We start from the raw sequence: 23130 nt of genomic DNA on the forward strand, positions 1-23130 counted from the left end.
CAAAACTATGTTTACTTTTAATCAAATATGTTTTACAACTGAATATCATAAAAGAGCTTTAGAACTTCACATGAAAGAACAATTTATCCATCACATTAACCACTAAAAATCATGTCATAACAATCACTTTAGATACATACTGGTGTGGAAATGGATGTTAAAAAGACTCATACCTTCAGTAGAATAAGATGCTTAAGATATCTTCTAGGTCTGGAAGTGTATTTGAAGAGCTCCATCTTATTCTTTTCCTGCTTTTGGCATAACAAGAGGTCTTTTAGGAAAAAAAAGCATTTGCTAAAGTTGGAAAATAGCATAGCTAAGCATTATCTTTCTGTGTTACCATTAAAACAAGCAGTTATTTTTAAATGATTAAAAATGGTCTAAAACTCAGAATTCTTTTAAGCTTTCTGTACTATTATCTATGGCCTTAGCATGTAAAAACCGTTAAAGGAAAATACACTAAAAAAAAGGATAGAAGACACTATCTTTACACTATCTCGCTTTACACATTCATTCTCTGAGATGCTGAAAATACCAATAATCAATTGATAATAATTTATAACATCCTCAAAAAATTTTCTCTACCCTCTCTCAGAAGCCTAGATACATTTAAGGATTTTCTTTCTGTAGAAATGACCATTAGTATACACACCAAGTGTCACTGATTCAGTTAAAGTCTTCATACTATTCAATATAATCTGTGAGAATATGTAAGGAAACCGAGAAATGTTCCGATTTAGATCGGCCATGAAACAAATTCCATAATTCCATACACAGATATATGCTTCCCATATGTTTTAAAGACGGTTTTTTGGTTTGTGTGTTGGTTTTTTTCTTCATCATGCCCACCCTGGCTTTCTTATTTTAGAAAAATGAAGTTTTTAACATATCCGAAGAGGAGCAAAGAGAAGTCTTTTACCGACTCACCTTCCATGACCAAGCAAGTATCGATGAAAGAAAGCCCAGGGTAATAACAGTCCCCTTTCAGCTTCACAATACATTTCAGAGGGTCCCTAGTATTTCACCTCGGAGGGTGATGATTTTATACACTGGAAATATCCGTAGCCATGGAAATAGCCACGTGTCTGTATATACAGTCACGTAGAAATCTAAATATTTCTTTTGAAAATTGAAATAGCATTAAATAAGGAAAAGCTGAACCAACAAATCACCTCAAATTACACAAGCCCAGACTCTACAAGACATGCTTTTGCCAGCTCTGCTCTTCCTCTTCAGTATTTAACCAGCAAGTACAGCTGAAATCAATATGGGAAGGTGTGGCCACCTGTAGACAACAAGTAGTTTTGCTGTTACCTTCTGGAAGCACCTAGAATAATCTTAGCTATTCCATACTTTGCTCCAGAGAGGATATGAAATAAATATCAGTAAACTACAGATTTTTAGGTAATGCTGCACTTTATGGACTGAAAAAACAGAGTTAACTTATTTACTTTTCCCTGGTAACAAACATTCTGCATAGGACAATATTGCTTAAAAAAAAAGAGAGGGATTGTTAATCACCTTTAACAGAGACTTTTCCTTTATTGTCAAGAATCCTTTCAGATGCTTTTTAAAAAACCGGTAATGAAATTAGATACATAATGATTTTATGGTTTAGATGAATACTATGAAAGTTATTATGCATGAAGACTGGACATCTGTTAAAGTGATCCCAAACTAAAATTCTCACCATCAGGATTCCAGCTCTCTACGTTAGATTGTTTAGAAAATAATTATTGCTGCAGATTTTGCACGTAACGAATTCCATATCTCGTCCTAAACTTGTCCAAATGTTTTTGATTTGGGAAGCTGAAAGGGGACTTTATACAGAAAGCAGTCAGCTATGAAAATTTTCAAATCAGAAGAATCTGAATGTTCCCACCTGATGGTATCGTCATGCCTTAACGTAACTGGAGTTTGGCATTTTTTAAGACATAATTTTAATAGTGGCAACATACAGATAGCAGAGTTTTTTGTACAGATAAACCAGTATTTCGTTACATTTCATAGGAATGAAGTATTCTAAAGTGTTATTTATATGTGCACAAATTTGAATTAAGGAGTCTCAGGAATTTATATAAATAAAGAAGTACAGAGAGTGATGGAAGTACTGGTGGACCCATGCTACCATGAACAGTTTATCTCACATTTTGAACAGTAATTCATAGCTGCTGAATTTCCCTCAGCAGAATCCATGGACTGAGGGGATGAAGGCAGAATCCTGACAATCAGAACTTCACTGGGGCTTAGTCATTCATTTTGCATCCAACATAAATCACATTAGGAGTAAAGCAGGCCATTCATCATTTTCTGACTCTAAGAAAGCAGTCAAAAATTAAACTGGAAAAGACTTCTTTTTAAAAAAATTGGCTTTTTCATGAAGCAATCGTAATGTGGCAGTTGATAAAACATCCCATCTGTTGTACAGTGGTCATTTAAAAAGTTTACGCACCTGCCAACAACTAACAAAATGTAGTTAATAGATTTATTATGCTATTTTTAAAATAGAAAGGCCAAACAGTTACCCTGAAACTTTGGTTTGAGATGTGTTGGCAAATGTCTGGTATTTGAATGTGGCCATTATGTAAGTATTTTTTAAATGTATTTTATTATAATACATTTTTACTGACTTGCATGCAATCGGGGACCCTGGGAGAAGAAAGATACCTTAGGAAAAAACACCCTCAGATTGGATGAAAACGCTGAATGATCCCATGACAAACATGCTTTTCTTATACAATAAAATAACATTTTAAACTGTTAACACAATAAAATGGCTGATAGCTTTTGCCCATCTCCAGCGTTGCACGAAAATATTTTAATCCCTTTAAAGCTCATACCTGCTCTTCAAGTAATCGTCAAAGTCCAGTTGAGATACAGAGGAATGTAATCTTTTATGAGTGAGTACAGTCAAAACTGCTCTACGAGACTATGTGGTCTTTCTTTGTACAGGGTTTCCAGTACATCCACAAAACACACACTGCATTTTTCTTATGTGAAACATTTCGGTTGAGGATAACACAGAGTTTGGGATCTATACTCCAGAGAAGTGGTTCTTTCCTTTTCATGAGTGTATGCATCACCTAAACCAGTTCTGTTGTTTTATATTCATTTGAACAGATTAACTTTAACATTGACAGAAAGGGTTGTTTTCCAAAGACTACTTTTTGCACTACACCGAGTAGCGCTGTTTGGAAGTTCCCAACAGAACATTTAAAAAGGATTTTTTTAAGTTTTAAGATATAAAAGGCTGAGGTCAGAATAGGCAATAAAAGTCACAAAATTGTGATGGCATTATTTTAGGATAATAATCTTATTTTAAGATAGGAAAATACTGAAACAATCATGCCAGCATAAGAAATAATTTTACCATAATTCATAAGTGCATAATTTATCAAAACAATAGAGCAGTCATGGTTGGACGCAACCTAATATTCCCGTATAAGATATAACTACATATTTTACAACCGTTCCTCTTTATAGTGATTTTTACATTTACTCCTCATCCAAATTAAGCTGAGTACTTCTATGTATGAATGGCGTTACAAAATAAACACAACTCACAACAGGGCTTTATTACTGCTACTGCACCACCATGGCATGCAAGTAACTATGTAGTCAACTATAAACAGTAAAATGTAATCATCTTGCTGAAATAAAAGGAACATGAAAAATACAGATATAGTAGTAAACATCAATTATCTTTTTATATCTTTCATATTTACCAAAAGTCTATCATTACATGAGGCATTTAAACCTCTGTATCAGTCTCCTGTACTAGTATGGCGGCAAATTTGGAGTTGAGAAACTATACTTTCAACAAGCTCATACAAATCTACTAGTTTCATATTATACGGCGGTCAACATGTGATGTGTAAATGAGAACATGACACGGCTGCTACCTACCCCTCAGCATCCTCTTACTCTTTTGCATATTCATGAATTTCGAGTAAATAATAAGACTGAGGGCCATTAAAGCTGATTGCCACGTTCTTTGTCGTGGAGCCACCCAAAAGTGAACGCCCTATAGAAAGGAAACTCTTTAATCTGCTTTCTGTTGCTGAGTACTGACTGTGTGAGGTTCCATAGTGGATGCTGGATTTGAGAGCAACTGTTGGAAGCAATTAGGATTTCTAAGTACTTCATTATTTTTTTGTTATGCAGGGTAATTCCTGAACTGGTGCAAAAGTGAGAATGAGATGATATTTTCCATCTGGGAGGAAAAAAAACCCTCTTCCATACTCTACTATAAAAACAAGGGTCAAAGTGCTGACTGAGATTAACTCTTTCTGCTTGGAAGTCAGGACAACGTCTAGATACCAGCAAATTTCAATACTGAAATGGGAGCAGGCAGAATAATAGCAAATTAAACTCTCCTTAGACCTGCAGTCTTGAAGAATCTCTTGGAAAAAAGCAGCAAACTCGATTGCAGAGGAAGCTTTTCCATGCTCGATTAATTTTGTTACCTGGCATGGAGGACCCAGACATGCTCTTTGTAAAAGAAATCCTTCCGAATAGACTCTTCAGTACAGAAACATGAAAGCCCACCCATCACTCTTTTGCAGCCCTGATCATGTTTTTGAGGCTCTCGCAAGGTAAAGAAAAGAAAGTACGAAATGCTCAAATACGGAATTATCTTTCAAATATTACATGTGGTGTTCTCAGGTTTTACCTATGCTAAATTCAAAAGCTGCCTACCTATTTCTGGCAATGATAAAAGAATCTAAATCCAAATGATCCTCTTTAGTTCCTGCTTACTGGAAAGAAATCTTAATGTTGATTACAAGGAAAGAACTGTAAAATTCTCATTGTTATATTTAGCTATACAAAAATGTCCTTTATTTTCCTGGCATCTGCTTAGCTTTCAATTATACAATTTCCTTCTACATTACAAAACAATGTACAGTTTTTCCTGGTTCTGTTCAAGGATTTTCCCTGCTCTGATATGTTCAGGAGTAAGAATACTAGGTATTTTGTTTCATATTTTGCTGTTATCAGGATCCACTCTTTTTATTAAAGCTCATCAAACATACTCATACCTTCCAGAAGTTTGTTCTGCTTTGGGGTGTGCAGACGGTGTGACTATAACAGAGCACAGTACCTCATGTGTTCATCCATAGATTTGCCTCCATAAAAACTGAGGCTGTAGTATAGCTTTCAATGGAAGCCATTTAAAAAGAAAACATTACAGAATATACAACAGTAGTTTTTTTGAATCTCAGACACAAGTTCCTTGACGTGTTGAAAGATGATGTTTTCGATTCCTGACTCCTGAACTCTTATCTTTACAGTCCGCAGGCTTCTGTTGAGAAATGTCTATCAGTGCACTTGCAATTGCGAGACCTGCAAGATAAATAAAGGAGAAACAAAATTTAATGCCCAACTTTTCCGAGAAGAGTTCCTGAGCAGTGTGATTGTTCCTCTCAAGCCAAGTTTTCATACTTTCCCAGAAGCGATCAGCTTTATTTCAGAGTCAGATAACAAGTCCTCACTGTCTAAAATGACACCTGGTATCAGCAAAGAAACAGAGGAAGGGAAAAAGGGCAGTTAAGACACTGGACTGGGTTCCATTTATGTCTCTCATTGATTTGTTGCACGATCCTTATCTCCATTTTCTTGGTTATGCGGACCAGCAGCTCTCTGACATGGACTTTCTCTTAATAACGTTCATGCATTGTATTTAGAAATGAATGAAACTATCAGATCGGAAAATAAAAGAGTAACGGAGACCACAGTTTTGACAAATTTGTTATCTGTGCATATTTCCCTTTGCCATATATATGCCTCCCTAATTTGGGAATACTCAGATGTTACTACTTACCGTGAACGAAAAAGATACAAAAATATCTTCAAAGAATGCACGGATTTGTGAATGGAGAGTGAACCACAGTGGTGTGGGCCTGGAAAACTCTAAATGTTGTCAACTCACCCAAACTTTTCTTTTTCAGATTCTGGTTAAATAGTTTATATTTAATCAGCTGTTATAATCTTAACACAGTATTACAAAGGGCATGGACAGACATGCTTAAGAAACAAGTAGTTTAAGAATTTACTCTTCCACTTGCTTGTATTTGCTAGAAATTACTGCCTTCTGCTGAAATGCTGTGTTTGACAACACAATATGTGGTAATTCTGATTTTTTGAATTCACAGATGGTATTACAATGAAAATGATTATGAGGATGAAGGACCTTGATAGGCTTGAGAGGTGAGCTTGTGCAAACCTGGGAGGAGAATGAATTTAGATTAGCCCTGAAGTGAAGGAATTGGGGGATGTTGGTGGATGAGGAACTCAACATGAGCTGGCAATGTGCGCTCGCAGCTCAGAGAGCCAACTGTGTCCTGGGCTGCATCAAGAGAAGAGTGACCAGCAGGGCGACGGAGGGGATTCTGCCCCTCTACTCTGCTCTCAGGAGACTCCACTTGAAGTCCTGCATCCAGCTCTAGAGTCTTCAGCACAGGAAGGACGTGGGTCTATTGGAATGAGTCCAGAGGAGGCCACAAAGATGGTCTGAGGGCTGGAGCACGCTCCCCATGAAAGGACAGGCTGAGAGAGTTGGGGTTATTCAGCCTGGAGAACAGAAGGCTGCAGAGAGACCTTAGAGCAGCTTCCAGCGCTGAAAAAGGGGACCTACAGGAAAGCTGGGGTGGGGCTCTTTATCAGGGAGTGCAGGGAGAGAATGAGGGGGAACAGTTTTAATCTGAAATAGGGGAGATTAGATTAGATTAGATACTAGGAAGAATTCTCTTTCCTGTGAGGGTGGTGAGGCACTGGCACAGGTTGCCCAGGGCAGGAGGTGTTCCAGGCCAGGTTGGATGGGGCTTTGAGCAACCTGATCCAGTGGGAGGTGTCCCTGCCCATGGCAGGAGTTCAAACTGGATGGGCTTTGAGGTCCCTTCCAACCTAAACCATTCTATGATTCTATATGTTCTACTGCATCACTACTGCAACAAAACCATGGCACATACGTATAAAAAATTATATCTATATACATCCATATTGTAGGTAAAGATGGTGCTGGTTCTCCATTCTGCCCAATACATTTCAATCTCTAACCAATAACAGTGCTATTCCACAAGGAAATATCTGAAAATACTCTTCACTATGTTGAACAGGCAGTCTCTATTTTTAAACTCAGGCCAGTATCAAACTTAGTTTATCTATTATAGAACACAATTTTGCAATATTTTTCATAGATTCTCTCACTACTGTGGTATCTACTAAGAAACTGGGCAAGAATATTGTTCACTTACATGTGCTTCTACAGGATTCTCTCTTAGTACATGATGTAGTGTCAGATTCAGTTCAGGTTTCCAGTAGCCTGAAAAAATCTATGCTATTTCACACTGTAATGCTGTCTTTGTTACATCACAAAAGTGTTGTAAAAGAATTAACTCATGTGCATACAGCTCTTTGAAAATCCATGGCACTACACTGTAAAATGCTAACTACAATTATCATTGCTACATTTCAGGATATGTAAGAGCCAAGATTAATTAAGTCCTTTTTCTCACATACACATATATTTCCTGGCAGGAGCTAGTGATGCCTTAAATTGGACTTTGATAAATTAATTTTTTTAGATCTTTGAGGTACCTTTCAAGTATCAGCACTATATAAAACCTAAATAACATTTTGATAGTTGCTTACATGTTATCCTGTTTTTAACAGCTAGGTTTGGGGAGTATATTAAATGGAATGAAAGCTATTAGGAAGACAAATGTTCCATTTTTTACAAGGTATTTTAAAATACACTTGGATGTAAGATGCTAACCTCATTTTACTTAACAATAAACAAAAAGGAAGAACTATTTTCTTCAAATCTAATGCTGCGTACTGGGATATACTGGCATGCTGTTAGAGTTCCATTAAAATCGGGTCACTACAGAAGATCATTTTTCAAAACGTCACACAAATCATCTGATGAAATTAATTTATTATGTTCTCTACACCCCAGCATAGTTCCTTGTTATCAAAGCAATACAATTAACTGGGCAACACTTCATTATTGCAGACGGGCAGTCTAAGGGAATTTCATTTACCCAGTCAAGCTGATGCACAGACACTGCAAGCAAGCAAAATTTACATCAAAATACAAGAGAGGATTTGATAAAAATGCTGTGGCTTAAATATTCATTAAAAGAAAAAATAAAAACAAAAAAAAAATTCCCTGCATTTTACAAATTTTGTATCTAAACAGCAATTGTGAACACATTTACAGCCTTTACATTTGGAACTGTAAATCATATAGTGCTCTATATCTGTTACTTCAGTTCATAAGTTATTCCATTCACCGGCCTTCCCTGAATGCTGCCATTTAAATATCATACCCATCATCCAAACTGGTATTTTCCAAACCAGTCCATGGTCTCTGGTGGCTTCTGACTCTTAAGTACGGTGACAGAAAGGAATAGGGCCATCAGTAAGCATCCCACATGGAGAACCAATGGGTCACCTCTAATAGTCTAATTTCTAGAGATTCAAGCCTAGCTGCAGAACCAAACCTATTTTTAAGTCTAGTTTGTTTTTCTACTAAATGTTATAGAAATAACCTGACCCAGTTCTGTGCAGCTAAAACAATCTCTAGCTTCTTGTAAGTATGTGTATGGAAAGATCATTAAGAAGCAAGTGCACTCAAATACATAAGCAGAAAGTATATTTTTGTAAGAGGTAATTGCATCCACAATGAGAAAAATACCAGAGAATGCAATATGAACTTGGTTATCTTTAGCAGAACTATTGTCTTTCCTAATGGAAGTCAAATGGTAACAGTTTATTCTCAGGAACTGAGTGTCTAATCATAAAATTACTGGTGTGTGAATTTTTTTTTTGTCCTTTTTTTTTTTTTTTACAATTATGCAAAACAATTAATAAGTACAGGAATAAAACACAGCACATCAAATGAGATTGCCTTGAAAAGCGCATTCCCGATTTATATACAAGCAGCACTTCCATTCTGCATTTGAACAAAAGCATCTGAAAAAGTCATTCATTTTGAGATGCTCTCCTCCCAGTCTCTGTAAAAACAGGCAGCACTATATATTTTAATTTTGCAGCAAAACAGCTTCATTAGGCGTGAAAGGTTAATTGCAGGTTTAAGTGCAGTTCAGGGAACAGTGCACGGGTCTGTAGTGAATAGCACAGTCTGCTACAGGAAGGCTGAGCGCTATAAACTGTTTGCCCTGCTGAAATGTTTTACTACCTCATTTACTAACTGTCTTCTTTTACTGCTTGTATTTGTAGTTCTTCTAAACCTTTAATAGCTACAGTTTTATTTCACTGTAATCAGATTTAAATGGAAATACCCATGCTGGGATGTTTAAACGTTTTTCCTCTGATTGTCTACAGCTACATTTGAACTGATGTAAGGCTACACTATCTCTCAGAGTAGAAAAAAGCCCCTAACATTGAAAAAGTTTGTCTTACATGCTGGTGTGCATATTCAAAACCTTTTTTTCCCTCCCCTATTGTTCATTTTAATGAGAAATACATTGAGTTCTTACTGTCCCCTTTGATAAAAGTAAGGGAACAAAGAATGATCTCAGATTCATGGTTAGGCAGGTAACTGGTTTTTTTTTTTTTCAATTTAAATATGCATTATTCAGAGATAACATTCGGATAGATGTCTTCATTTGATTAAATTCTACACGTTTTCATTGTTACGCAGAATCAGAACTTTCGGAAAGCTGAAGACAATAAAATAACTACAACTCAGGTAGATCCATTAGATTTGTTTGATATTTTAACCAAAATTATAGTCATTGCTTAAGGTGACCTTAAACAGTGAAACTGAAATGACAGCTGCTATACAGAGAGATTTAAATAGAAAAGACGAGGCGAATGCTGTGCTGTTAAAGTAATAGCTCCACCTTCCAGCACCCAGCAGTCTTTGTCTCACTTCCATTTGTTGATTCTTTCAAGATGTGTCAGCGTACATTCTCACCTAATAGTGGACAGAGTCCTTTTATCATAAAGTAATCTCTTATTCAAAGTCTTTCTATTGTAGGAGATGCAATGCCCATCGCATTGCCCATTGTACAACTGGCCCTAAAAGCTGGAAGACGCACTGAGGAAATGATGAGACCTTCTCTGGTGACTCATGAAGATGACCGTAGCAGACAGTGAAACCAGTGAAGACAATTCCATGCTCATCAATAGAACTACTAGTTATTACGCGGAGAACTTTAATGAGTTCTGTCATTTATCAGTATTTCAGGTGTATAAAGAACTGTTTTGTAAATACACAATGTGTATTATATGTCTATAAATGACATTTATTTACAAACCCACCTTATTAATAATGCAGTTTTGTATTATCTGTTTCTTAATTTAATGAAGCAGGTCACGTTAACCGCAACGTTTATGGATGCATGCAAGGACTGCATCCATTTATCTTCATAGGAAACATACAAGTTGGCTACAGTTGGCTATAATTTTCAAGAAGGTTCTTACTAGAACAGTGTTTCCACGTACCCACTGAAAAAATTGTCACTTTCTGAGACATCGTGCTGGAAATATTCTCATTTCAGCTTAGTCGTTTGCTAAAATATTCAAGATTGGTACTTCCTATACTGCTTTCTCAAACAAACTTTCTCCAACCGGATTAACTCATGATTACTTTCCATGACCGAAAAGGCCAGAAAGTTGTTTGGCCCATGCGCTCCTATGCTATAGATAGAGTTGTGTTGGGAGATGTTGAAAAGGCTTATAAAATGGAACCAGAATAAACACAGGCTTCAAAAGCACGATCCACACAACCTTCTCCTAACCGCATACAAACCTAATACTCCAGTGCCTGCTTTCCAAGAGAAAAATTAAGAGTCATCTGAAGTTCGAGACTATACACAGCCGGAAGATCCATTGCATCTCGCAACAGAGCTAAGTTCATTTCAAAGTCAGAAAATACTCAAATCCTTCATGTTTATCTGAGGGTCCTGAGCTGGCAGGTGTGCCTAGACAATATCCAGAGATCACAGAATCAGTCACAGAGGAAAAAAAATCATAAGCAACTGCCAAGAAGAAGTATCTTCATAACCTGTCATACTGAATGTTTTTTTTTAATTGAATCAGATTTTTTTTTAAAGGGCAAGCTGTCAGCACCTCAAAATTGCAAAGCATTATGGACTTTTTTTTCCTCTTTGGTCCATGGATGTGTACTTTAAGCTGACACCACTCTCCCTATGAGAAAGATACATTAAACAAACTAAACTAACAAGGAAATTACTTCAGGCAAGTAACACCATCATTTTTTTCTCAGTGCTATTTTTGGCTAGATGGGAGGACAGCCAAGACTCCAGGAGGTATGTTTTCTTTTTCTTATGCATATAACTTAATTAAATAAGTAAAATATGAGACAGACCTTAAACCATAGCAATAATAAACAAAATAATGATAGTGTGGAATTAAATAGCCACACGCTAGTAGAGAGGAGATGTCATCCTCTTCCGTATTATACCCTTGGTATTTAGTAATAACAGCTATCTATAAGGAGCTAAGAAATTCTTATTCCCAGAATAGACCTATAAATTACTTGCTGTCAGTTTGTGGGAAATGCAGACTATACAATAAAGGATCTTTTACGAAATGTTCAGCCTTTCCCAATTTTTCTCATTTTCAAAAGGAAATGGCTCTACATATTTGTGTGAAATATTTGTGCTCCGAGAGCTCATAGTGATTTTTTTTGTATACAGTCAGGCAGTTTCCCCTTCACTGTTGGTGAGAGATATCTGTGTTTTAGTCTGTAATCCAGGTCTGTACAACATCTGATACCTTTAAACTATCCAGCCTGCCAGTGGCTAAAAGGCAGCAATGGGCTGTTTGGCCTCTCTGGCTATGGACAGGCAGGGATTGATTATGCATTTTGAGACAGTTCTTACCCATTTAGCAGGTCAAACAAACACTATACTGACAAAGAGGACCTAATGAAGAGTTGGAGACGCTACGGCAGTAGGTTGGGATTAGTGCAATCTAATGTTGAATAATTAAAGCTTTCCTCTCCTCATCCTCTTTTCTCAACCAAGTCCTCCTGGAACAAAAGAATCATAGAATCATTTAGGTTGGGAAAGATGCTTAAGATCTAGTCCAATCATAAACCTCACACTGCCAAGTCCACCACTAAACTGTGTCGCTAGGAGCCACATCTACATACCTCGAGGGATGGAGACAGCCAGTTCCAATGCTTGACAACACTTTCCGTGAAGAAATTTTTCCTAATATCCAATCTAAGCCTCTCCTGATGCAACTTGAGGATATTTTCTCTTGTCCTATTGCTTATTACTTGGGAAGAGACCAACACCCATGTTGCTACAACCTCCTTTCAAGTATTTGTAGAGCGGAATAGTGTCCCCTCAGCCTCCTTTTCTACAGACTAAACAAATGCAAAACATTGTGTGAACGAAAAATAAAGTACGTAAAACTGGTTTGTAACCTAACCTGTTGGTGAAGGATAACCCAAATACAGAATACGGAATACAAACTTTCATTAAAGTCAAATATGTGCATTTTCTACAAATCAAGGAAGGAATTGAACTACAGATACTTTCAAAGATCACTGACACATTACTTTGCAAAAAAAAAATCTTTAAATTGGAAGAATAAAGCACACTTTCAGCTCTGATGGCTCAACATTACTGGGTGTAATATCTATTTCTTGGACGCTACTCCTTGGGGCTCCTTGTTTAAACTTGTCACAGACCTGTCCAGTGATATTAACAATATGACTGGCTCCAAAGACTTAACAAAAAAAAGAAGAATTGTAGTTGGCTGCTCAGTCTGAAATAAAAACATCCTTCTCAAAACCTCTTCTTGACTCAGGTTAGATGTTACAGTAAGCTTGGGGAATGGTTACATTTGGACTAATTTAGTAGTAGCTGCTAAAGGTGCAATACTAAATTTCAATTAATAAAGCATGCGTCAGATCTAGTCAGGAAATACATTCTCCCCACAGAAGAGCAGAGCTAAAAGAATTAAAGAATCTTAATGTTTTTATCTAAGAAGTTTTACCTTGGCAGTAGTTACAGACAAGTGATCTAACGTTAGACCATTCTTTTAGTCCATTATTGTAATTTTTGGACCTTGGATCACAAATGGTAACTACATAAATATGAGTTACAAATGGTAACTACATAAATATTCCATTGTCTTCCTCAACATGGCTTAGTTTATACAAAACAACGGCAGATCTTTGTGTGCAGATTTTTTTTTCCTTTTACATTATTAAATTAAGGAACAAGTAATTGTGCTCAGTGCTTCTTTCTTGAATATCAGTTGTGAAGTCTCAAACAGGTGTATCAGAAGCAAAATACATTTACATTTTTAGGGTGGGAAAAAGCAAATTTATAAGATACAAAGCACTTCCAGAAAGCTATCGATCAAGTACACGCAGAGTAGATCATCTGTAGTTCACAAAATGATTGTTATTTGAAGTTATTAACAAAACAAGGATTTTGGTCTTTACTGGATGCCTATTAAAAACATCTAAAAATGAATAATCTGCCTAGCATATGCACAAGCTGCATGTAGATTAATTCCTTGATCCTCTCCCACTGCATGTTACACATCATGTGTTAAAACGTAAGTAATTGCCCAGGTTTCTGTAATGGACAGTAATAGTTGAAACATTTGGATATTTTTCCACACGAACTATTGAGTTTTCAGTTTGATTACATCTCCTTTCCATTGCATCGCTTATCCATACGTTATGAAAAACATCTCCATTCTTGCGATGTAGTGCAGCCGTTTAATTTGTTTTCAAGAAAATCACTATAAACTAATTTGCTACTCTGCAAGAATTTGGTGAGACGCATTAATCATGCTAGAATCTAATTTGGTTTTACAAACCTATTTCTGTAGAAAAGAAAAAAAAATCTACTTGGAGCACTGAGGAAGCACTATTTTCACTTAGTTTTAGCAATATCTGGATAAATACAAACGATATTATAATTGGTTTTGTTTAGAAGTCAGCATCACAGCTGTGATCAGGTTGGGGTGAGTTTATGAACTCCTTATAGTAATCAGACAGATATGGAATTTGAAAGCATCCTCCAGACCAGTACACTTCAGATCACCTGTACAGCATTATTTTGCTCTTTGTCTCTATCTTCATCCGTCTCCTTTTATTAGGATTGTGCACACCAATCAGAGAAAAATGAAGATAGGAAGCTTCTTACCCGAACCCATTCGTGCACTCTAAGCACAGCAATGAAAGCTAAAGCCTTACTCGACATCGCGAGTAGGGTGAACACCTGTGAGACGGAGATTTATCGTTTGTATAAACAGAGCGTGATTAACCCTCCATTAATACAGCACTGAACTATCATTTCATGTAATTAAGCAATACCTACGCGTGTGTGTGTGTGCGCGCACATATACGGGTATGAGTACCTGGGAAACAGAGAGAAGGTTCAAACACAACTGAGCACTCAGGAGACCAGTTAGGAAGCGAGAAGGCAAGGACATTCACCAGGGTTTGCTTCCCTCCAGAGGGGCCTCACTTGCAGGGGGTGATTTAAAGCAGATCTCTTCCCGTCTGTGGAGGAAATCTGGGGTGATTAACCTCACCAGGTGAAATTCACTTTTTGTGAATACCTCCCTAACATTCCATCTGGTTCATAAGTTATATTGTCAGATTTGCAGCTTTACTACTCTCTTCTCCTCAAGACAAAACACAAAACATTAAAGACAATAGGTTTAAGAGCCCAAGACGGGCCAATTCTGACCCCACTGGAGATAAAACAATTCTGCTTTCATTATCATTTACTTTTAAGGCAAACTATCAGAGCAATTATCCTGAAAGATGCTGCTTCTCACTCTTGCACCTTTATTTTGCAGGTGCTGCCTTCTTTTCTCCATTGTCAAAAATTCTGTTTAAACCAGAAAGCGATGAACATGTTCACACAAACAAATTATTACAGTTCACCAGAAATTCCGTGGGATTGCAGCTTATTCAGAAGTAGGCGTGATATCTGCAGTGTTTTCCCATAATGCATTCTCACTTCTAAGTTTTGCTTTCCAAGGTTGACAAAGTACTGAACTTGTTTTTCATTTCTAACGTACTGCTGCAATATATCATCCCTCTAAACAGTGTTTGGCTTGTAATTTGGTTGTGGCCAAATAACAATACGGGTTTTCAGTATTCTGCTGATTTCCACAATTAGACATTCCGGACATCCCCAGTTACAGAGCCAGCAGTCACTCTGACAAAATAAATGATCTTGGGAGTGTAACGCAGAATTAAGTCAACAGGACAGAAAGTGTGCCCAGAATTTGGAACCGTATTTTGAAATAGTACTAAAGAGACAACTTCAGGATCCTCAGGATCTCTAACATAAATGTATTTGTAGTTTCCGTACTTATTAATGCCCCAAAATAAGAAAAAATAAGAGAGAGAGAGAAATGCCTTGCTGTTACTGTTAGAGTGGTTCCATCAGCGAAGTGTCAGCTTACGCAGAACATTGATTTTTACTAATTCTAGCAGAAAAATCTTCATAAAAGGCTAAAACCCTCACATAATAACATTTGAAACCAAGATTTTATACAAGTAGTCCTACCTGGTCAGCACTGGAAGAGAATAATTTTCAGTGGGATTCCAGTCTATACAGGCATGCTACGTAGCTACTCATTTATTCTTTTCTGGATCTTCTATGCGACACTGAATGCACTCTACTATAACTCTGGCAGGCAAAATGACACACTTAGACCTGGTTACTGTCAAAATGTATAGAAATAGGTTTACATTTCAAACACTGCATGTTCATAATTGATTACGCACACTTGGTCTTAAGGAGTCAATACAGATAAAGATCAGTACAATTAGAGTAGCAGAGCACCGATTCCGTTTGGGAGAAGCATGTGGTTAGAGCAAATGCCTGAAACTGCGAGATAGTAACACTATGACTGTGTATCACTGAAAATACATTATACGCCCCAGGCATGATTCCTAGTTTGAAGAGAGAAAACTGACAGTAGATAGTCACGGTTCGTTACCTGACTGTGTGTACTCACACTCCAACAAGTAGCACTCGCTGTCTAATTTATCAATCTCACTACAAAATCTGAAAGAACTACTCTGATACAAATACTACTGAACCATAACTTTTGCCATTTAAAATATTCCTCCTGATGACCCTTTACGCCTGGAAAAACACGAGAAAGATCCTCCCAACACTCAAATCCAGGTTCAGTGTTCCTCCTTTTAGGAACCACATCCACGAGAGATACAGTAGCTGTAAAAGATTCCTCTGCTGGCATCAGATTTGGCTTAAATCTCAGCCCGATGTGCACATTACCTTCTTATACAACAAAGCAAATTCTGTCACTCATTTCCTGCTCAACAGTACTCATGATCCCTGATGGATGTGAAAGCAAAAGGTAGAAACTAAGTGAAAGATACAGTGCAGAAATTCACATAAGTCCATTTCCCAGCAATGGCAGCTCCAGGAATAAGCACTCAATGAAAATAAACCTTCAGATACTGAAGAGTTACAACAGCAGCCCTTCCTCATCTCTAGTCATGGGAGTAAAAAGTGGCAGAAAGGAAACCAGGGAGGAGATGTGACAAGAGATACACTCTATTTGGCATTTCCCAATGTCAGGATGGTTCTTTGGAATAACAGGCAAAATTTAGAGCAATTCTGTGCATTGTTCTTTGCAATATTTTGATTAAAAACTGATGTGCTGTACAAAGCACAATGCTGGCTTTGTATTTCCAGGATGTGATTAGGAGCTAGTTTTCATTTACCTGTTTTCAAAAAGTTTTTACTATGTGATGAAGGAGAAACAAACCCTCAGCAGGACATTCAAATTCCCTCACTGCAATTTTGCTAAATCTCCCATCTGTTTTTTAAAACCAAAAATTACGTTGGGTCTTCTATTTAACTGCTGACCTTTGCCCCTTCTATTTTTTCCCATATGCTTTTTGATCACATATGAAAAACTTGGCTTCAGTTCTCTCATTTCCTGATTTTCTATATTTCAATTATACTTTAATGGCTATATTTACAGTGATGATGATACAAGAGTGTGTTGTGAATTAAATCTGTTTTGTACTATCCCGGCTTCTGAGAACTGCTACAATTCAAGCTGTTTTCTTCCGTAGCCTCTGAAGTGCCTTCTATAATATAATAAACCCCGAATCTACTCTTCCCTTTGCAATGCAATCCAGCATTCTGTTTCCCATAATGCTACTACATTATGATTTGCAACTATAAATAATTATCCTAAGTTATAAAGATAAAATATAAAACTTTAAAGCAATACCATTAGACACCGTACACTTGAGACTCTGAAGCAGCCGTAAGCAAACATTGATTTTCATAAAGAATTGAAAAGAAGGTGATAATGAAAAGCATGGTTCGTGCTTAGGATCAGTTTAGCGAAAGCTTGCTGCAATCTTGGACGCAAAGAATGGAATTGGTAGGTAAGAAGTGGCAAACTGCACCTTGTTTTTAACAGGTGGGGCATCACATTTTATGACCTCCTTAATAACAGGTGAGGGGGTAGAAACTGTGGGAATGGGATTTGACAGTGTGTGAGGTTCACTGGTAGAAGGTATCACCCCCAGAAGAGGAACTGTGGGAGACGAGAGGCACTTATCCAAACCTCTGTAAGGCTCCTGTCCAGATATGTGAACTTGGGAGTTAGTTTTCGCTTGATCTGTCTTCTTTCGACAAGCATTCAATATAACACCAACGGAATATATAAGATTCCTAGCTTTTTCCTACACTAATTTTCTTTGCTTTCCTTCCAAATAGACCCTTACTTTCCATTCCTTTATTTGCTTCTTCTTGTTCCATTAAGCTGGAGATGCCACACTATTTAACTGCCTTTGCAAAGTACTTTTCTTAACCTAAACTTCCAATAACAAGGAATTCTCTTTGTGAATCTGACGTTCGTTACTAAGACTACTCTAATTCTCTTCCAGATTCTTTCATCTCTTTGGGCTGTACTAATGTGAGGAGGTGGTGGAATCGCAGGTTTGAAAAGCTGCAAACATCTCAGTCATTTGTATCATTTGTCCTTCTCATGACTTCTCATTTTAGTGGGCAGTTCTTGTTCAAGACACATGCCCACCATTTACAAAGAGAGACAAAAATAGCTGTTCATCTTAACTATGATCTAATTATTTCTTTAAGAGTGATGAAGTAGACTGTGAATAATCTAAATACAGGCAGCCTTATTTCATTATTTCAGTCCCACGTGTGCTTTCAGAACAATATTTACTTCCAAGATTTTAAAAGCTGTGGGCTAACTAGTGCATATTTTTATGCCACTTTTCAGCTTTGATGTGTTTTGCTGTACTTTCACTGCTCATGCTGCAAAAGGGATGGAAATGTGTTTTTCTCTCTGGGATGGCCTCAAGGATACAGCTATCCTCTGTGCCAGTGTGACATGTGCATGAAGCTGCTAAAGGTCCGCAGAGGCTGAGGCTGTCGTTTAAGTCCTCTCCAGATCCACGGAGATGGATTTCAAGGGGAAGGAAGTAGGGCCAGGAGGCTCTTGCAGGAATAAACAGCTTTTAGGGTGAGGTATATCATAGCTGTGCTCTGCTGAAGCTGCATATGTTCAGTAATTTAGACAACTGGGCTCTCCATCTAGGACAAAGTCATCTGGCTTCCTCATCTTTGCCTTTCTGTTTACCCAGGTAAAATCAACCTATTGAACTGAAACTTGCCTATTCTGGTCCATACCAGCAGCTGCATTAGGTCTAGACAATGAGATAATTTTAATGAACCAAATGCTTAACCACATCTGTGCCTGTTAAGAGATAAATATTGGTAGAATATTGAAAATTGAGGGCCTGACTTCAACAAGTTGAATTTTTGCATTTTTTCCCCCAAATCACTAGCTCTGCCGAGTTATATTTTAGAGCTTTCGTTTACAAAGCAAATGCTCTCCAATGCTTCCATAGTGGTTTAAATACAAAGACAAGAGACGTACCCAGGGAGGAAGATAGTATTAAAATATCGAGCTTGTAATCTCCAAAGTGCTACATACAAATTAACTCACGCTTGCTAATACAGTGATTAGCTTGTTCGCCTTGGTTTAGTGCAATGACTATGTTTCCTGATGCCATCATTCAATGAGAGATGGTTTGGTATCACCCTGAAGCCAGGACAGCTCTTCTTAACACACAAGGTTGAACACAATGATCCAGTGGGTCCTTTCCAACCTACTGATTCTATGATTCTATAATGTGTTTAACATTTGTGTACTCTCCACTGGAAAGAATATGTCTATTTAGAGTACTGATTATTTGCAAAAGACGGCCACCTTTGGAGAAACATTTTGAAATCAAGATATGCTTTGAGTTACTGAAAGGCTGTAATACTAGGCAAAACCATAACGGATTGCTGTTGGCCAAGCGGGATAAGGATGGAGCTATAGACATTTCACCTGGGATAACTACTGTGTTCTACATACATTTCTTTGGCACTGACTCCTTGCAGCACCTTCTCAGGAGCAAATAGCACATGAAGCCCCTAAAGGAAAGCTCTGCCTCTTTCGTGGGGCTGTCCCTTCCCTCCTCCTTTAGGGAAAAAAGTATCAGACCAAACAGTCTTTGCCTGTGGGCTTCCAGGAGGACCACACTCCATGGACAGTTGCATGGCATGTATAATTCCAGTGTTTGTGGGCTAGGTTAGCTAAACGTTTGTACACCTCTTGATGCAATGAGGTCCCAAGGCCTCTGAAAGCTTCAAGAACATAAATAATAATCACAAACAATAGTAATAAATAGCAACGAAACTGGTAGCATCGCAGGTGTTTGTAGAACTTTGGAATGACCACAAAAAACTGGCAAAATATCACCGGTATAATGCATACTGAAACAGCTTGGAAAAAGCAATCTAGAAAAAAACCCAACAGTATGAATATAATGAATGAGCCTTTATTCCACGTATGTAAGTGTTTCTGATACTGCCAAAAGAAGGTACAATATTTATCATTCTAGGATCACAGGGGACAAAACAACAATATTAAATCATGAGAGGTTTTATTTGTGAATTGGCATTGTTTTCTCTCCCTTGTGCTACCAGAATGATAAATACTTTCCTTTCTGTACAAAAGAAAAGGCTTGAAACTGGCTGCGCGTTCTATATATTCATACTGCCATTTTTTTGAGAGGTTTGGTTTAAATCCTAGTAAATACCAATGTTTATATTAAAGGTGCTAACAAGCATTTAGGTGGCAGTTGTTTGTTTTTTTTTTATTCACCCACAGTTTTATTTGAGAATTCCCTTCATGATATTTTGTTTTCTAGGTCAGGTGAAACAAGATTCAGTTATCAGAGTTCTTAGGGTAACTGGTGGGAATATTGCAGAAGCACAATGTGATCAAAGCAGATGGAAAAGCAATCCCCAAATGACTGAAAGCAAAACTGCTCCAGTCCCAGAATTACAGAAAGAGCTGATATGTAGGAGACATATTAAACACTTGCATTTGAATTTTTAATATCAAAAATAAATGTCACAGCATATTCATGAAGAATCTATTTGTCCTGAACGCAGCTCATCTGCTGCTCCTGGCTATGGATCACACCTTTTACTTTTTATCTGTCTTTAACTCCTGCTGAACACTCTACTACCTCCAACATTTGATAGGGGATTATCTGGTTTTTCCATCTTTTTATTAGCACAGATTATTCCACTGATCAGGTGAGACTTAACATACTTTGCTGCCAGTGTTTTCAAATGCAAGTAATATCTTCCGGTTTGCACAATTCAGGATAAATATGGTGCATCACTAAGCCATCTAACGTGACTAAGCTTTGAGAGCTTCAGGGCTTGGCTCTGCCTTCAGCGCCCCGAGTACACATGGATGAATTTTTTTTAGACAGTAAACACTGAAAGTGTAAATAAATATATAAATAGCAACCTGATTTCTGAAGATATACAAGCATGACCCCAAGAAAGGATTATTTTCTAATGGTATAATTCAGTGCATGCTTTGAGTGCTGGGGGAGAATTCCTACAACACAGCCAATTTTATCACATGGATTTCAATCGTTAGGTTAGATGCACTTAAGAATAGTATTTAAAATTACGTAGCAATGTATTCTGTTCATGTTACATATTACAGCATGAATGGGTAGAGCAGCTCTTCAAAATAGCTCGATGGGTTCCTTGGTGAGCTCTCATTTTCTTTTTCAGTGCAATTGCTGCTACCCAGGGACATTCCTGCAACCTCCATCAGCCCAATGAGAGATACAGCTCCCACTGCGTTGGGCACCACATGGGAGAACTGCATCAAAGAGCTTAAACAACTTCTCACTCTGCTTAAATTTACATGTTAAAAGAAACACATTCACAGACCTCCTTAACCCGCAGATTTTAGTCAAGGTGAAAATGAAAGTTTAGTTAGATGTTTATTTTATGCAATAATCTACTATGTTATGAAAGTTCTGGAAATCACTATCAATTATCAGTTACGCTGCATAGTTCAGAGGCTTCAAATTGTATTTCATAGAATCACGGAATGGTTTGGGTTGGAAGGGACCTTAAAGATCATCCAGTTCCACCCCCTGCCATGGGCAGGGACACCTTCCACTGGATCAGGTTGCTCCAAGCCCCATCCAACCTGGCCTGGAACCCCTCCAGGGATGGGGCAGCCACCACTGCTCTGGGCAACCTGGGCCAGAACCTCATCATCCACACTGTGAAGAAATTCCTCCTTATTTCTGACATCCTGTTACACCACTACCACCAGGCACGCATTCTTAAGTAGCTCTGTGATGTACAAGAAAGAACACAATCCACCTCACTCCTGACTATCTACATTGGCCTTGTGTTTCTAACACAAGTTTAAAAAATACTATTCTCATTAAAAATTGCCGATATAAATAATGCATAGTTCCACAGAGCAATAAGACTGCATTAATCAACTTCTTTTCTGGAGAGAACCGGGCTAAATTATTATCAAAATTAATAAATTACTAAGCTGCAAAATTCAATGACTTGTATCGTTAATTTTAATATCAGACCCAGTGAATGAGTTTTATTTAAAAGTAGTTTATGCTTAGAGTTAAGCATAGAATACCTAAGTTAAAAACCAGATTTGTAGTTCTGAACGGATTGTAACACTAGCAGAAAATTTCTGGGAAACTTTCAGGACCTGTGAAAACAAAGTTTTGTGTAGAAAATCACACATAGAGAAGTTAGAATGAAAAGTCAAGAAGTTTCCAGATTCTGATAGATTTCAGACTGGATGTGTCAAAAGATAAGCCCTGACACTGGCAGGCAGTTTCCCTTGAAAATTTAGACTCCGTATACAGAAAACCTCAGGTAAACCAATTTCTGCTTTCACCTCTGCCTCCAAATGCTGGTCTCAAAGGACTTCATTTCAGCCAAGGCTTGTCAACCCCCACCCCTCCAATGCTTTTCATTACTGAATTCCTTCTCTATGTTCTCTGTCAGCTGTGTTAAAATAATAAATTCACAACCGATTGACTTTTGAAAAAGGAAAGAACCACTTGATTTTGTAATTTCAACATGTGAAACTGTGGGCGTATTAAAAATTGTTGTTTGAAGTCCGTGCTTCCCGTGCCACTTACAGGCTTTAAAGTAGCAGCAGGTTCAGGAGAATGAATAATAAAAATAATTTTCAGTAGGATGACTATGAGACATCTGGGGTGTACTCCAGTCAGGCATATCCTTTTAAATCATTAATATTAACGATAATTCACTCAAAAACATCCAGCAGACTAGGAGCCTTTAATTGGTGCCTTGAAGTAATAAAATTACTTTTTATTCTGTTGCATCCAGGGGAAATTCAGAACATTTCTAAAACTTCTTTGAGAGGTTATTCTGTACAGGTTTTGCCAGCTTCAAGGGAGGAAAATACACAAAATCCATACTGTTGGATTAAGAAGGCAACAACGGTTACCGAAATAGCAGAAAGAAGTCTTCTCGGATTGAATGTGCAGTAGTTTGGATGAAGCAGTCGCAAGAACACCTTAATGGGGGACAAGAAAGCAATTAGCAATGAAAAGTCACTGATGCAAGAGAGAGTCCTAGAGATTAAAATCTTATTGAAACAAATGCTTCTCCATTTGATCATAATGAATTGAGCCGAAAGATCTGCAAAACCAGTTCACTGAACACAGGAGAAGAAAATAATAATTTGTTACTCAATTAT

The 23130-nt window shown here is 37.5% G+C and overlaps 1 protein-coding gene across 2 annotated transcripts in view; it reads right to left on the reverse strand.

Moving 5' to 3' along the window:
• Positions 1-2934: 2934 nt before the first annotated feature.
• Positions 2935-23130, reverse strand: part of ATRNL1 (attractin like 1) — a 511034-nt gene continuing 490838 nt past the window's right edge. For both annotated transcript variants that reach the window (XM_054070985.1, XM_009570598.2), the window contains one exon: positions 2935-5343. In XM_054070985.1, the coding sequence (XP_053926960.1) occupies positions 5219-5343 (125 nt within the window). In that variant the 3' untranslated portion in view covers positions 2935-5218. The remainder of the gene's footprint in view (positions 5344-23130) is intronic.

This window comes from Cuculus canorus, chromosome 7 (genome assembly GCF_017976375.1).
Source record: "Cuculus canorus isolate bCucCan1 chromosome 7, bCucCan1.pri, whole genome shotgun sequence".
Lineage (NCBI taxonomy): Eukaryota > Metazoa > Chordata > Aves > Cuculiformes > Cuculidae > Cuculus > Cuculus canorus.